The sequence below is a fragment of the Lissotriton vulgaris genome, chromosome 1_1, assembly GCF_964263255.1.
Source record: "Lissotriton vulgaris chromosome 1_1, aLisVul1.2, whole genome shotgun sequence".
NCBI lineage: Eukaryota > Metazoa > Chordata > Amphibia > Caudata > Salamandridae > Lissotriton > Lissotriton vulgaris.
Genome location: NC_141685.1, coordinates 1,656,567,419 through 1,656,584,252, shown reverse-complemented (window position 1 = coordinate 1,656,584,252; position 16,834 = coordinate 1,656,567,419). Strand labels below are relative to the sequence as shown.

The 16,834-nt window shown below is 45.3% G+C and overlaps 1 protein-coding gene across 9 annotated transcripts in view; it reads right to left on the bottom strand.

The window, feature by feature from the left end:
* IMPDH1 (inosine monophosphate dehydrogenase 1) overlaps nt 1–16,834 on the bottom strand; it is a 526,992-nt gene that overhangs the window by 167,811 nt on the left and 342,347 nt on the right. For all 9 annotated transcript variants that reach the window (XM_086918881.1, XM_086918878.1, XM_086918879.1 and 6 more), the window contains 3 exons: nt 4,011–4,085; nt 1,640–1,846; nt 1,242–1,329 (listed from right to left, as the gene is read on the bottom strand). In XM_086918881.1, the coding sequence (XP_086775007.1) occupies nt 1,242–1,329; nt 1,640–1,846; nt 4,011–4,085 (370 nt within the window). The remainder of the gene's footprint in view (nt 1–1,241; nt 1,330–1,639; nt 1,847–4,010; nt 4,086–16,834) is intronic.

Below are 16,834 nucleotides of genomic sequence, written 5' to 3'. Positions count from 1 at the left end.
AAAGATACTTTAATAGCAAGTACTGTATTCAAACCCTTCAGAGTTTTCAAAGTGCCCGTTTAATTGTATAATTACACTACAGACCGCCTCGGGGTCAAATTCATTAACGTTGCTTCCGTGTTTTAGATCTTGCCTACTAGACAGTACATATGCTGTCTGCTACAAGCCATATTGGGGGCTTCCCAAGAACAGACTGGAGGTAGGAGCCGGCCCATCTCTTACCATTAGTTGGCTTTCAGGTCCCCTTCCTTTGTATACTTCTTATTTGGGTCCCAGTTTGTCAATCTTGCCTTTGTCCCTCCCATGCAGCATTGCTTCTTTATCACCACGTTTGATAGGCTGGCGTCTATGCTTCCACTGGTTGTGTTGCAATCACTACTTTGTTTTTGGTTAAGCACTTCATGAGAGATTTTATCCAGACTTCTCTTTGTGTACTCTTCTCCCTCTGCACTCGGTGTTGCTCTGTCATCCTTGTGCTTCTCCCCGCCTCCAATATATTGCGCTCATATTCTAATTTACTTCCTCTGATGCTTACTTGATGGTGTGCTTCTCTCCATCTGCTCCACCTTTTTACACCTATTGCTTCTACTTCACCCACCCATGCCCTCGTGATGCTTACGCCTCCCCCGCCCCCACACATAAGCCCCTTTTGTCTGCCCCCAATCCTGGTTCTACTCCCATCTGTTTTAAAAAAATTATCAAAAACAGTTTTCCAGAACACAAAAAAACACTGGCATCATTTTGTAATAGAGTGTGTGTATACGATATGCGGCAAAGTATAAAAAAAATATCAAGAAAATAAAATTAAAAAAGGTTCTCTAGCCATGCTGCACAGCATAGAGGATGCTGTGCAGCATTGCTCTTAAAGCCGAACAAATGGGTAAAAAGTGCTTTGCGAATGCTTGTTTGACAGGCATGCTAAATGTATTACTTCAGAGAAAAAGAGAAGAAATAAAGGCACCTGTGTCCACAAAAGACAAATACTGGCTGAGCAGAGATGTGTACTTTTCTGGGGCTACTCAACTTTGTAAAAGGTGCATGTAAACATCAATCATAAGTCCTAGAAACGCATCTTCACAATGGAACGTGAAATAAGGAGTTGCATTAGCAATGAAAAACTTGTGCGGATTCAACGCCATCTTCATGCAGATGCTGAGGTGTGAGGGAAGGGGGGTGCATATAAATCAAGAGAGCAACACTTAGTTTTCATGTGATGCAGAGATGTTAAACTTCAAGTGTACCTTTCTTGCTGCGTTGTAGGATTTCATTAGCTTCGTTCAATGTGATACCGGCAAGCGCAACAACCAAGTCATCTCGTTTTGTCATCACCTGAAGAGTGCAAGAGGGAAAAAAAGCACAGGTTATGTCAACTTGCAGGATATTTATTTCAAGATGTCTGTGTGGCACTCACGAAACATATGCACAACAAAGAATTCCCACTACAGTGGACCTTGATGCCAGAAATTAAAATTATAATTTAATCTGAGTAATCATGCTAATCCATCTATTATAGAAGACACCTTTAGAGTCTGCAACTAAAGCTCATATAAAAAAAGAAATAACAGAAGATGGATCAGTAAAGTGAGTATTTAACATGTTTTGCTTACAGATTTATGGCAAATGGGAGTTTGTAGTCTACCTCGCTCAGGTACGTCGTGTAGTCTTTTTCAGTTAAGAAGTCGATGTCTCTCGAGGTCACGATTCCCACAAGTTTGCTTCCCATCTTTCCAGTTTCTGTGATTGGGATACCTGAAAATCCATGGCGGGTTTTTGCTTCGAAGACATCTCCCACTGTGTGCATAGGGCTCATCACCACTGGGTCTGTGATGAATCCCTGCTCGAATTTCTGCATGACCAGAGGAACAGAATAAGGACGGTTGGCTAAAAGCCACATAATAGTGTCAATATAAGGTCATTAATGTCCATTATGATATAGATCTTCTTCCTCTCTTATACGCTTCAACTGTTACAATCAACAAATTCACAAAAAAACGTTTTCATATTGGTTTTCAAGTTTTACCTATGGGAAAGCCATACTGTCTCAACGCCACTTGTCTCATACAAACACAAGTCAGAAGCAGACTACAGCATCTTCAAAATATCCCTCAAGTTTGAGTTCATTTCATGTATGCATTGGCTATTACTGTGCCTTATGACATTGAAAGCACCACCCAACATTATGGCCACTGTGTTGAGGGAACAATGCACTATTTACCTTGAGGTGCTGCTCCTTCACACCAAAGAGTGCATCAGATTGTAAATGAAATGTACATGTTTTTCCAAGCCTTTAGACACAATTGGCTACAGGAACCATAATAAGCAAAGCCTTTTCAGAGAGGAGTTTTAATCAGGCAATGTGAAGTAGCAGATTAATCTCAAGATTAAACTTGGACATTTTTGTTTTTAACAAATTGTTAAGAGTGTCTTAGTAAGACTCCTATTAGCCTGCATTCCAACAGAAGCTTCCAGTGATGTAAAAAAAAAAATCTCATTTCTTGCTAGAATATTACAGCTGAACTCGAGCAAGAAGAAAGAGCAACAATCATTTGTATAGTTTGAGGAATACAAAAATATAAAATCAACAACTTTATTCCACAGGTGGATTTAGGTTCGCCAAAAAGCTATGTCTGCAGTGAGATCTACATTTTTCCAGCAGAACATCAAATTAAACCACATTTTTATATGCAATAATTATTAGAAAGACAGCGATCCCGTTTACTTCAGCTGAAACTGGTGAAAACTAATTGCACTCATGTTCATTCTCACTGCAGAATAAGCTACACATCTCAGCGCATCACAAATGTTCTATAATTTAATGACCCGATGGGTCATAACATTCTTCGTGACTGCATACCTTAAAGAAAAATGACAGGTTAGTAACTGCTCGAAAATCATCCTCTTTTCAAATCAGGATCGATTAACCATACTGGTCTTTGCAAATGTTCTAGTTGTGTAGTAGACAGATGCTCAATGTTACACGGAATGTGTAAAGTGGAACAATCTAATGGTTACTGTATGGGCAACAAATGTGTTGGATTCAAATAGCTTGTCTGATGGTTCAGCTCTCATATACACATTCCCCTACCTCTTATGGTTTTAGCAGTCAGGAAATACAGCACTGAAGAACTGTTAAGTGTGCACAATAACAGTATACACTACTAACAGATAAGAACAATTGCACTGTCAGAAGTCAATTGTTACTTTTTAATTGGTAATATATTCGGCATCATGTGTAAAGGGCAGGGTACTTTTTTTTTTTTTTTTTTACAGAGTTTTATATAGCGCAAACTTAACCCAAAGGTATCCGGTATCAAAGAGCTTTACATGAACACCAGTTACATTACACAAGGTCACATTCATTTTTGTTAGGCACAGGGAATTTAAGTGATTTGCCCACAACCACAGGATGTTCAGCTTCATTGCAGAGACTCGAACCCCAGATTTGAGATAGACTGCCCTAGCCCATTAGGCCACATCCTCCCAACTTCTGAGCTCCTCAATGAATGACAAAAAGGGATAGTAGAAGAGAAAGGGACGGAAGTGACGGTAGTCGCAAATATTGAAACAACTAAAATTCACAGATATAAGCATTCAAGCTCCTGGTATCTAGAAGATCGGTGAGACTTCAATGAGCAGTCCAAAGTAAGACAGGAGATAAGAGTAAGTCTGACAGAACAAGATAACTGTTCTTATTGGTCATCTCTAGCAGTGCCACCATCAGGTGGCACTGCTAGGTCAGAAGGACGACCGACCTTATCAATAGGGCTGGCCCTTCAAAGTCTAACCAATATGGTAGCAGCCACTGTTACTGTATTTCATAGTACAAAACGGTTTATCAACACATTGTATGGTCAAAAATAAGTCTGTTACAATATTTAGCACTGCATTGCCCACTATTACAATCAAGTAGTGCTATGATATACAGACGCTACCCAGTGAAAATGTATTTCAAGGCCCATTTAACCATTATAATTCTACTTCACATCATCCAAGAGGTTTAGAAAGCTCACCTTGGCTTTACGGACTTCATTGGCCTGGAACTCAGGGGTACAGTTATGGTGAATAATTCCAATTCCACCCATTAGCTGTAAAAAAGGACACAATTAAGGTTTGCAAATTTTCATTTTAAAGACTTAAAAGAGAAAGAGTGTACAACGCAAACAGTGTCCTCCAGTCTTATCTTCATCCTTCATGCTTTCCGGTCGAAATGCCATTGCATTTCGACCGGGACGCAGAAAGGATGAAAATAAAACTGGGGACATACCACCCGTTAGCATGAAATTCTAACTATGAAGAAAAGTGGAATAAGGAGATGATCAAACACCTCGTAATAAACTGACACTGAAAAATTTACAACCCTGATGAAGTCCTAAGGGGGAGAAACGCGTTGGCTGGGCTGAACGGACTACTTCGGTCAGTTGCAATATTGAATAAAATCGGATTCAAAAAGTTTCACACGACTCCTAAATGACTACACTGCATTAAATCATGACATCTGCAACACTAGCCACATTATATGTATGCTGATGGTTCAGCGGGTCAGGTGGAATAATGTCCAAAATACCAGTGGGTTTAAGATCGAGCACCTGCATTTTTAAGCCCAAATAAATTAAATAGTTGTTCATCATATCATGAAGGAATATGCTACTTACCAGTATGCATCTGTTCTTGGCATGTAGGGCTGCTGACATTCATATCTGTGCATAGATCGCCGCCTTGTGTTGGGTCCGGATGATTGCACATTGTTGTCCTGGAAGAGTCTTCGAAGTATCACGAGATAGGTGGCTCCTCCCCTGGACTACAGTGCGCATGGGCATCCTCTCCATCCTTAGATTGTTTTTCGCCATTGTGGCAGAGATGGAGTGTTGTACAGTAAGATGTCCATGCAAGAAAGTGACAGTTAGAATGAATGCTACAGCTGCGACAGGCACCGGGGAGGAGGGTGGGCAATATGAATGTCAGCAGCCCTACATGCCAAGAACAGATGCATACTGGTAAGTAGCATATTCCGTTCGAGGCATGTGGGCTGCTGAATTCATATCTGTGCATAGAATGTATAGCAGTCTCTCCCTTAGCGGTGGCTACCTGTGCCAGCTGCAGCAGTCTGAAACAAAGAGTTTTTAGAACAGCCTGTCCTACAGCAGCTTGCTGTTTGGAATGTACATCAACACAATAGTGTTTTGTGAAAGTATGTATGGTTGTCCATGTGGCTGCTTTACATATTTCTTCTAGAGGAATGTTACCTAGGAAAGCCATGGATGCCCCCATTTTGCGTGTAGAATGCGCTCTTGGGGGAACTGTTAAAGTGCGTTTTGCCTTAAGATAACATATTTGAATGCACTTAACTATCCATCTGGCTAGGCCAGATTTAGAAATGGAGTTTCCTTTGTGTTGTGGTGAAAAAGCAACAAACAACTGTTTTGTCTTCCTGAAATCTTTTGTCCTGTCTATGTAATATAGGAGAGCCCTCTTAACATCTAGTGTGCGTAGAGCCCTTTCAGGAACTGACTGTGGATTTGGGAAGAACACTGGAAGTTCTATTGTTTGATTGATGTGGAAGTGGGATACCACTTTTGGCATGAATTTAGGGTTTGTCAAGCCATGTCTTCCCTGGACCGGAAACAAGCTTCCGAGGACCGGTTTCTGGCATTCCAGCCGTCTTCAGCCCGGCTTGCTTGAATCCAGTGGCAAAGTGAGCAAGGGACTCACGTCTGAGCATACCCTGCCACACTTATGGCTTGGCAGTTCGGGCTGGACTGTTCCCATGAGGCACAGGGTCAGACTGATTTGCATATAGCCATGTCTGAACTGGGGTGGCAGAGTGGGGTAAAGAACGGTGATGGATTAAACCCAGATATTTTGACTGGGTGTGAGTGTTTTGATTGATTCAGATGCTCCGTCCATCACCACCCCCTTTTGTATCGCCCATGTTGGAGCAACCAGGATTAGCGTCATGGAGTGCTGGCGCAGTTTGCGTGCCACTAGCGGTATCAACGGCGATGGTGGAAAAGCGTAGGCAAATTTGCCTGACCAGTTCATCCATATCGCATTGCCCTGAGACTGCGGGTGTGGGAACCTTGCGGCGAAGTACAGGCATTTTGCGTTTTCTTTTGTGGCGAACAGGTCTATCTCTGGTTGTCCCTACTGTTGGAAGTATGGTTGAAGCACTGTGGGATGAATCTCCCACTCGTGCACCTGTTGGCTGTGTCTGCTGAGCAGATCCGCCATTTGATTGTCCTTGCCTGGGAGGTGTTCTGCCATGAGAAAAATGTTTCTTTGAATGGCCCACTTCCACATGCTCTGAGCTAGATGTGATAGCTGTGGAGAGTGTGTTCCTCCCTGTTTCTGTATGTAGTACATCGCAGTCATGTTGTCCGTCCGGATCAACACGGTCTTGTTGCACAGATGTACTTTGAAAGCTTTCATCGCCATAAAAATTGCCATCAGCTCCAGTAGGTTGATGTGCATTTTCTTATGCTGCGTGGTCCATAAGCCCTGCACTGTGTGGTGGAGGACATGGGCTCCCCACCCTATCAGGGATGCGTCCGTCGTTAAGACTATTTGTGGTACAGGCTCTTGGAACAGTCGTGCCTTGCAAAGGTTTTGTGGATTCCACCAATGCAGAGAGTTGTATGCACGACTGGTCACCAACACTAGGTTGTTTAATTGTCCTTGAGCCTGGTTTCACTGACATGCTAGGCACTCCTGCAGCGGACGCATGTGTAGTCTTGCGTGAGGGACTATGAAAATGCAGGAGGCCATCATGCCTATTAGTTGCATAAACACTCGGGCTGGGAGCGATTGTTGGGGCCTGAACCTTTGGATTAGCGTCTGAATGCTGTTTATTCTGACAGAATTTGGCTGTGCTTTCCCTGCCAGAGTGCCTATAGTCGCTCGCAGGTATTGTTGTACGTGGGCCGGCTGAAGATGGGACTTTGGATAGTTCAGCGAGAAACCTAAACTGTGCAGGAGGTGAATAGTGCGTGACATGTGGCTGGCACATTGCTGGGCTGACTGTGCTTGTATGAGCCAGTCGTCCAGATACGGATAGACATGAATATGCTGTCTTCTCAGGTGTGCAGCTACTGTCGCTAGGCACTTGGTGAAAACTCTTGGGGCTGTTGTCACCCCAAAAGGAAGGACTTTGAATTGGTAGTGCTGATTTTGTATTGTAAATCTGAGATATTTCCTGTGTGCTGGGTGTACTGGTATATGGAAATATGCGTCTTTGAGGTCTAGTGTTGCGAGGAAGTCTCCTTGACGCAACAGTGATAACACCTGCTGTAGAGTGAGCATGTGGAAATGCTCTGATAAAATGTATTGGTTTAGGGGCCTGAGGTCCAAAATTGGCCTAAGAGACCTGTCCTTTTTGGGGATTAGGAAGTACAGTGAGTACACCACTGTACCCTGGTGTTCTAAGGGTACTAGTTCTATGGCCCCTTTTTGTAGCATGCTGATGACTTCCTGCTGCAATAAGTGTAGGTGTTCTGCGGACATAGGACGGTGTCTTGGGGGAATGTTGGGTGGTGTGGAAGTTAATTCTAGGCAATAGCCATGCTGGATAATTTGCCTCACCCACTTGTCTGTGGTTATGTTTTCCCAGGCTTGCAGGAACTGCTGTAATCTGCCACCGACCGGTGTTACATGGTCTGGGGGTAGTGACAAGAAGTCACTGTTTGGTATTGGTAGAGGATCTGGTGGTGTTATTCCCTCGTCCTCTACCCTTGCTGTTATTGTCACGGTATCTACCTCTACTGTTTTTGTTATAGGTGTTTTGCGTGTTCCCCTAGTTGAATGATGTTTGCTGTGTTGAGCCTGCTCTTGCAGCTCCTCTGTTGCCGGAGCGACGAAAGGAGCCACCTCTGTATTGTTGTGACTGCAAGTCTCCCATAGATTTGGCTGTCTCGGGATCCTTCTTCATTTTGTCTAATATTGTGTCCACATTAGGGCCAAACAAATAATCAGGGTTCACAGGTTGATTGAGTAAAGTGCTCTGAACCTCATTTTTAAACCCAGATATGCGGAGCCACGCATGTCGTCTAAGCATGACACTGGTATTGTAGCCCTGGCTGCTGTGTCTGCCGCATCTAGCGCACACTTGATGGAGGTGTTCGATATGAGCTTTCCCTCTTGTATTAGGTAATCTGCATGTTCCTTATAAAGGTCAGGTAGAAGCTGGAGAATTTGCTCTAGTGTGTCGTAGTAGGCCCTGTCATACCTGGCTAACAGGGCTTGTGTGTTTGAAATTCTCCATATGTTAGCTGCTTGAGCAGCTACCCTTTTGCCCGAGGCCTACAGAATTTTAGACTCCTTGTCTGGAGGTGGAGCCTCGCCAGTAGTCTGAGAATTTGCACGTTTACGTGCATTGGATACTACCAAAGAGTCTAAAGGTAGCTGTCCTTTAATGTAGGTAGGGTCCACTGGTGCTGGCCTATATTTCTTCTCTATTCAGGGGTTAATGACTCGTGCCCTGGTTGTTTCCTTAAATATGTCCCCTGCGTGTTTAAGCACCCCCTTTAACATTGGTAATGTTTTGACTGATCTTTCAGAGGTGTTGAAAGTATCAAAGAGGAAGTCTTCCTCAATGGGGTCTGCATGCATTTCAACGTGGTGGTTGTATGCTGCTCTTTCTAGCAATGCATTGAACGCAGCTGTGTCCTCTGTAGGCGAAGTTTTAACAGGGTATGCAGTATTGTCTTGAATGGGCTGAGAGTCTACAGGATCTACAGGGTCAGACCATGGTTGAGTGTTGTTGTCCTGGTCATTGTCCACACGATTATTATAAAGTTTATTATCCTCATATTCCACATCCTCATCTGTGCGTGTGGGAGAATAGGTCTCTTGCACATGTGGTCTGATAGGCTCAAAGAGAGTAGGAGATGTAGAAGAGTCTTTTCTTCTTTAGTGGTGTTTTATAGGTCTCAGCTTAAGTGTCTGGTCTGATTTTCCTTTTTAATAGGGTAAATCTGCCAGTATCGGGGTCAACGTACAGTTTTGATTGTTCTTCTGTCGAGGGCTCTTGCTCTTCATGTGCTTGAGCTCTTCTCCCCGTTATAGCCTTTCTTGTTTGTGTCTGTTCGATTTCCGTTGTTGGGTCGACCGTTTTTTCCCTCATGTCATTTGGAAGTCCAAATTTTATTGGTCCGAGGCCTTTTTCGGCTGAATGAACTTCTTCGGTGCCGGAATTGTTATCGATCCGACCGTTTTCTTTTGTTCGATAACCACTTTTTGGCCTTGTGTCGTCTTCGAAGCCTGCTGCTTCGGAGCGATGATTTGCTGCCTCGGCTCGACTGACCCCTTTGCTTCGATCCTTGCCTTCGGCTCGAGTGTTTTTGTTGGCACCGCTTTGGCTTGTCAACTTTCTGTTTCGGTTTGACAACCATCTTCTGCGGGAGTCCTTTGTTTGTGTTGCCTGGCGTCGACATCGATCTTGTCAGTTCGACGGCCTTTAGCTTAGGCATGTCTCTGGGTGTACTGGCTCTCGGCTCGACAACCCTCATATGCGACCCAGCCAGGTCGACGGCCATTTTGTGTTTGGTCGGCGCCGATGGATCCGCACCTTTCGGTCCGAAGACTGTAAAGTCTATCAGTTTCGGTTTCTGTTTTGCTTCCTTCACTTTTGGTTTCGATATTACCAAGGAATGGTAATGTTGCACTGATGGATCTGGTCTTATATTCTTAGCCGGGCTGAATTGCGGGGCTATAGAATCGATGTTAGGATCTTGGCTAAGGCCTTCCGGCGATGCCGCGACCTGAGCCTCTTGAAGCGTATCAGTAAATGAACTGGGCTCCGTACTCACGGTTGGCCCCGTGTCCTCGCCGGAGTCGTCCTCGACGGCTCCTATGCCTGGATCGTCGTCCCCTACCTCGACGATGTAGTCTTCTTCGTCGACGTAGTAGTTGGAGTCATGTTCCGACCCCTGCTCCGACTGTTGGTCTGAGTCCTCAGCTTCGACGACCTCTTAGTCGTCTTTAAAGATGTTCTCCGGGTCAGGCGCTGGATTCTGCATCGTCTGCCTCGCTGCTCTTCGAATCCAAAGTGTCTTCTTTGATCGAAACTTTGCACAAGCTAAGCAGTCTGCTTCATTGTGTTCCGGAGATAAACACTTGTTACACACAGGGTGTTTATCTATGTGTGGAAATTTCGAGTTACAGCTGGGGCATCTTTTGAATGGACTTCGTTCCATCGAGGATCGGTCCCTTGGTGTCGATAAGGCCACGCGGCCTGATTCGACGTTCTGAGTAGAAAACTACAGAAAGAAAGTGGTCTGCACCGATCGAATAACAATACCGACGCCCCCGAAGGCCTTTTGGCCTTTTAGAAAAGTTTTTAATCGATTCCGAACTCCGAGTTGGAAATCACGTCCGAACCCAATGGCGGGAAAAAACAATCTGAGGATGGAGAGGATGCCCATGCGCACTGTAGTCCAGGGGAGGAGCCACCTATCTTGTGATACTTCGAAGACTCTTCCAGGACAACAAGGTGCAATCATCCGGACCCAACACTAGGCGGCGATCTATGCACAGATATGAATTCAGCAGCCCACATGCCTCGAACACATACTTATAAAAAAGCTACCTTCATCGGCACCAGGAGAACAAGGTTGTGGTAGTGGAGGAGCTACCAGAACATTACAAACCTGGGGCACAATTTCCCCTTTAAAAGGATTGGCAAAAACGTTAATTTTCCCAAACTACAGAAATGGAGCATACAATTCTGTATAGGCATATAGGGTGGTACCTGTAATGGATAGATCTGTGTAGACCAACATAATGTGGCAGCTAGCACACTATTCCACAACTGAGAGAATGCCTACAAGTTGATAGAGCTATAAACGAAGAGTAAGAGGAACTCTGAGTGATCGACACCAATACCTTGAGCAGCTGAGACCCTAAAGCTCTTTTTGGACTTTCAGGAACACACAAGACTGCTCATATGGATGTTAAATTTCACAAGCGCAGTAAGCAAAGAACAGCGATTCAAACAAATGAGTTAGTCAGTTGCAAAATGAAATGCAAAAGGATGTTTCTCCTCGGAACTGAACTCCCAACAATGAGCAATACAAGCATCATATTACATCACATCGGGGGCGGTAGAGAGCCCGGAGCAAGATGGCCGCACATTAGTGCAGCTCTGCTGGGCAGGGCCAACAATCCTTGTATTATCCTGCCTTTTTTGGATACATCCTGTGCTTTGCTGTGGTGGAAAAGTCCTCCCTGACTGAGAGGACTCGCTTGCTGTATCTCTTTTCAGAGTTGATACACCCTAAGTGCACTTACTGACCTTGCGAGGATCGGACTTGGGCCTCCGATACAATCAATAATGGCGCCGTAAGTTTCTGAGCCAGCATCAGTGCTCCAGCGAATCTCACTGCTGCCTGGCGGGTGGTGGAGCGCCTACCTTTGGCTTGCAGTGTGAATTATCGGAGGGAGCGCGGGAGCAGTTTGTGTGAACAGCCTCACACTGCGGAGCAGGAGACTGCCTTGACGCCTCGGTTGCAGCCCTGGTGCAGCGGGTGAGTGTGCAGCGGAGCGGCCCTGCTGCTGACGTGCCGTGCAGCTGCGGTGGGCGCTGGGCTGCCACGCAGCCCGTGAATACGAGCAGCTATGCAGGGTGCTGGCGCTGCCCCCCGGGACGGACCTTCGGCTAACTGAGCGCCCGCCCGGCTGCTGATAAAGCACAAAATAATCAACAACAAAAAAAAGTAAAGAAGGAGATCAGTTCAGTGCGGCTGAAGCGGCTGATAGTGCTGATAGTTCACGTTGATGCGGAGAGCTCGTCATTTTGTGCCCGGATTTTGAGAAGTGGCGCAGAACGTAACCAACGGCATTTTGCATCCTTGCAAGAACGCCTGCTGTGCCGGGAATGCGGGGGAAACGATTCTTGCGATTTGGGGCTTGACAGCAGTGCTGCACTGGATATGTGCTTTGTTTGTCATCCAGTTTAAAAATTGTAGTGATGGACGCCATTTTACCTCCGAAAATAGCCTCATTGCCAAGGTGTGTGCAGAGCCTCCAAAGGTGTATGGTCTAACCTGGTGGCTGATTCTGGGACTGGACTGAGTACGAACTTGCACCTCCATTACTGATTGCAGCGCCTCGTATAGACTTGACTGATGGAACTGCCTCTCTTACTTACTTTCCACTACTCATAACGCCGCTGCATTTTGTCTTTCTGACTCAACGCTGTGTAGGGCTTGTGGGGGGCTCAGTCCTGGTGTGCTTGCACGGTTACTTTTTTTTCCCGCCACCTATACCATATCTCATTGCACAAATGGGTAAGCCTGATAAGCAGTGGCAGTCTAAGTTGTCATTTGAATCAAAGCGCCTAAAAGAAAACTGCCCTGTAGGTCATGTCGGACACTGAAACAGATGTGGAGGCTGCTGGAACCGGCAAACTTGAGCGGCTGATGCTGGCGAGGCATAGATGGCAAAATCGACATGCTCAATTTGCTTATGGACAATGTGGCTTCTAAGCTCGACAAACATGCGGCGCGCCTCACTGAAGCCGAGCAACGAATCTCCGACTCAGAAGACAGGGTGGAGGGCATCACAAATCATGCGCACAGATGGAGAAGCTCATTGCGGTGATCAATGCCAAAAACGAAGAGTCCACAAATATCGTGAAAATGGAGCTGTATGTGGAGGACATGCTCAAGACACTGTTTGGTGTGGAAAGTTTTTCCAACATGCTGGTGGTGGAGCGGGCACATTAAGACGTTCTGTGGTCCCTTGTGCCCCGCCCGGTCTCGGGGGCTCCTCCCCGCCCGATCATAGCTAAACTCCTCAAATCTAGAGATCAGGATGTGGTGCTCTGGATGGAGAGGGAAATGGGCACCACCAAATATCAGGGCACGGAGATACAACTCTTTCTGGATTTCACGACACCAATCCAGCAGGCCAGACGGGAGTTTCAGACGGTTAAAAAGAAGCAGCAGGCACTTGAAATTCAATACGGGATGCTCTACCCGGCCCGACTCAAGATACAGCATGGAAGCAAACAGAGAATATTCACGACTCCAAAGGACGCTATGCACTTCGTCAAGCAACTTGAGCACAAAGTCTCAGCGATGGCAGAGGGTGGAAAGGCGGACAATGAGGATTGAGAAAGCTGCAGGGCCTCGTGGACTACATCGATAGTCTGGATATGCAGCACTTTGGAGTAAGAGGCAGCGGCTAGAATATGCAAACTTTCATTGTTGTTCTATATTGTAGATATAAGCAGTGGCGTGGCCCTATGTTAAGTCACAATTGACTAGCTGGGACCTGCACCCGTGACTCTAGGATCGTAAGTAACAATAAGGGTTGGACCTAGCCTCTCTTTCAACTTTTCTTTTTTTAGTTGATCCAGTTCTACACCATAGATGATATCCGTTACTCCTGGATACACAGGTTGTTTTGTTGATATTGCAATGTTGCCTTTGATGTGTGCCCAGCTGATGTTCTACAGGTTATGGACTGTAGAACTTGGACACATGGACACATTACAATTGACTGTGGACTGATAATGAATGCCGTAGGGTTTTTTAGGTCTCGCCTGTCGATGCGCATGCGCATCGAGCAAGGCGAGAGTATTGCGACTTATCCACTCTTTATCCACACTGCAAGGAATCGTGGCGATTCCTTGCAGTGCCCGTAACTTTTAAGGTCAATGCGCATGCGCATTGAGCTTATGCGCATGCGCATTGACCTTAAAAGCGCGTGCACGTCCGTCTTTGTTTACCCGCTCCGCCCCCTCCCCTTCCCGCCGTGTCGCATTTCTCCTCCCCCCTCCGCTCTCTTCCCTCCAGCTTGTTTTTTGTTTATTTGACCCGCTCCGCCCCCTCCCCTTCCCGCCGTGTCGCATTTCTCCTCCCCCCTCCCCTCTCTTCCCTCCGGCTTCTTTTTTTGTTTATTTTACCCGCCGTGTCTCCGATCCTTTCGCTCTCCTCCCCCCTCCCCTCTCTTCCCTCCGGCTTTTTGTTTATTTTACCCGCCGTGTCGCCGATCCTTTCGCTCTCCTCCCCCCTCCCCTCTCTTCCCTCCGGCTTCTTAAAGAATAAAAGAATTTGCAAGCAGTAGCATGTCGCGTCAAGATTGTGCCGTTTAAAACACAAAGGAGGTTCTATCTTACCTTCCTGTTACTGTATTACGGCCGCTCTAACTGCAAGTCAGAAAGAATGCTCTCAAATGCTACTTCCAGTGACCGTAACTAAGAAAAATCCACTATCACTTTCCCTTTGAGTCACCAGGAAACACGCGCTTGGAATGAACTTCACTGCCCCTCCCACAGTTGCAAAAGAGATGCCAAATCACTTCCATGATCACGTGCTCCAATATCTGAGCACATTTCCCGATAAAGTCATCAACATTTGTACATGCCCTAGAGTTTAAATGTATAGCCTCCGTTCATTTTCTTACAACGTGCAGCTGCACATGAGCAAACAGGGGAGCCCCAGCATTTGTAGGGGTCCCCTGAAAGAAACCAATGTGATGAGCTCCCGCTATGACCAGAAAGCAGCTAGCACGAAGGGGAATGCAACAGTGAACCATAACAGAAGGTCATCACTCAGAACATACTACCTGCATTTTGGCTAGTTATAAAGTGCGTTACAGCATAACCGAAATAAAGAAGGGATTTAAAAAAAATCTCGAGGCAAAGAAATAATAATTATCAAGGGTAACATACCCTCAACCCCTCACCCTCACTCACCCTCACTCGCCCTCAACCCCTCACCCTCACTCACCCTCACTCACTCACCCTCAACCCCTCACCCTCACTCACCCTCAACCCCTCACCCTCACTCATCCTCAATCCCTCACCCTCACTCACCCTCAACCCCTCACCCTCACTCACCCTCAACCCCTCACCCTCACTCACCCTCAACCCCTCAGCATCACCCTCACTCACCCTCAACCCCTCAGCATCACCCTCACTCACCCTCAACACCTCACTCGCCCTCACCCTCACTCACCCTCAACCCCTCACCCTCACTCACCCTCACTCACCCTCAACCCCTCAACCCCTCACACAGTGCAATAGGTCTCGGAGCATTTGAGTTAGAGCTTTTAGATTTGTTTATGGCTTTTTTTATTTGTAATTCTTTAGCATTGGCTACAGGAAACAAAAATGCTAAAGATTTACAAAAAAAAACCATAAACAATTCTAAAAGCACTAACTCTAATGCTGCGAGACCTATTGCATTTCCAATGCTTGTGTTTTTTGCATATACTACAGTTTTGATATGGTATATTACAGTTTGCTAGACAGAAGGGGGCTTTAATTATGGACCTGCCCCCCCTGCATACCATTGTGGGGGCAAGTGGGCTACTAGTGGTCTCCATACGAGAATTCCCAAAGCAATTACACTTTTGTTCCTAGGGTAGCAGCAGGTTGGCTGCTTATGGTGGGCGGGGGAGGTGGGGTTTGTTCCCTTGTTTTTATGATGGGACTGCTGGGCATAATTGGGATGCCTGGGTGGGGGGTGGGGGTTGTATGGATGTTTGTTTATTTGCATCTCTATGCGATTCAGAATGCAACCTATCAGGTACAATGTGGTATACAGATTGCATACAATGGCACGATGCAATATGTTAGCGGAGACTAATATGTGTGATGGCTGAGGCAGACAAGCTTACATGGATAACGTGGATCGTCAGGGGCCTTAATAATCCGAAGAAAACGAGGCAGGTGTTCGCTTACTTAGATAGGCATTATGTACAAGTGGCCTTTCTACAGGAGATCCATCCGACTAAGCAGACAGCCGAAAAGGTGGCTACAAAGTGGGCTGAGGTAAGTGGGCTTCCTGTTATTCATCCTATGCAAGGGGTGTCATGATTTTAATAAGGAAAGGTTACCCATTCTTAGCGACTCATGTGGAGGTAGACGATAATGGCAGGTATCTTATTGTGCAGGGGAAGCTATGTGGCATGTCCCTGACTCTGCTTAACATATCGGTCCTTTTTAAATGTATTTATTAAACAGCATCACATATAGATTACAGTCATGAATACTATAACATAATCATCCATATAAGCAGCTTCAAATTTATACAAAACAGAAAGCAAATACAGGATCCAGAGATAGAAAAATAAAAAAAACGAAACGAATCAGAAGGCAGTATAACACTACTTATAAACACGATAATTTTACCTATATACACAACTTGGTTAGGTAGATTTCTTACTAAACAATATGACTGACAGTTAAGTAGTTCAACCCTTTGCCCCGTGCATCCATCTTTCAACCGGTTCCCAAATTTTCTGACCCCGCTTTCGAGAACACGTTCCTTTAACTGCGTATATTGCTGTTTCTTGATTATAAATAGCCAAAAACCTTGCCAGCCACATTTGGAAGGTTGGGGGATCTGCATCCTTCCAACTAGCCGCTAATAAAATTGTATATACAGTTACACCAATACATAGACATGATTCCTGAGTTTTATTCAATCCAAGTGTATTATCAGAGCCCAACATGAATAGCATAGCTGACACCGGGAGCTGTTGTCCAAATAGTTCTTCCCAGAATTTATTCAAATCATTTTTAAGTGGAGTTAACACCCGGCATCCATAAAACATATGAATTAGATCAGCGGGGCCCTGCACGCATCTTGGAGATAATCGGATCTTTTACCCCATTTAAACAATTTTGCTGGAGTAAAATATAAATTGAAAATCGTTTTATATGTCTGAGCTTTCAAGTTTGAAGACATAATTATCTTAGATGTTAATAACAAACTATAATAAATATCAACATTTGGATCATTTAGTCTAGTCGCCCATGATGATTCCGTATGTTCTATATCATCTTTTGTTCTTTCTAGGAGTAAATCATATATTTTCCCTATTTCTGCTG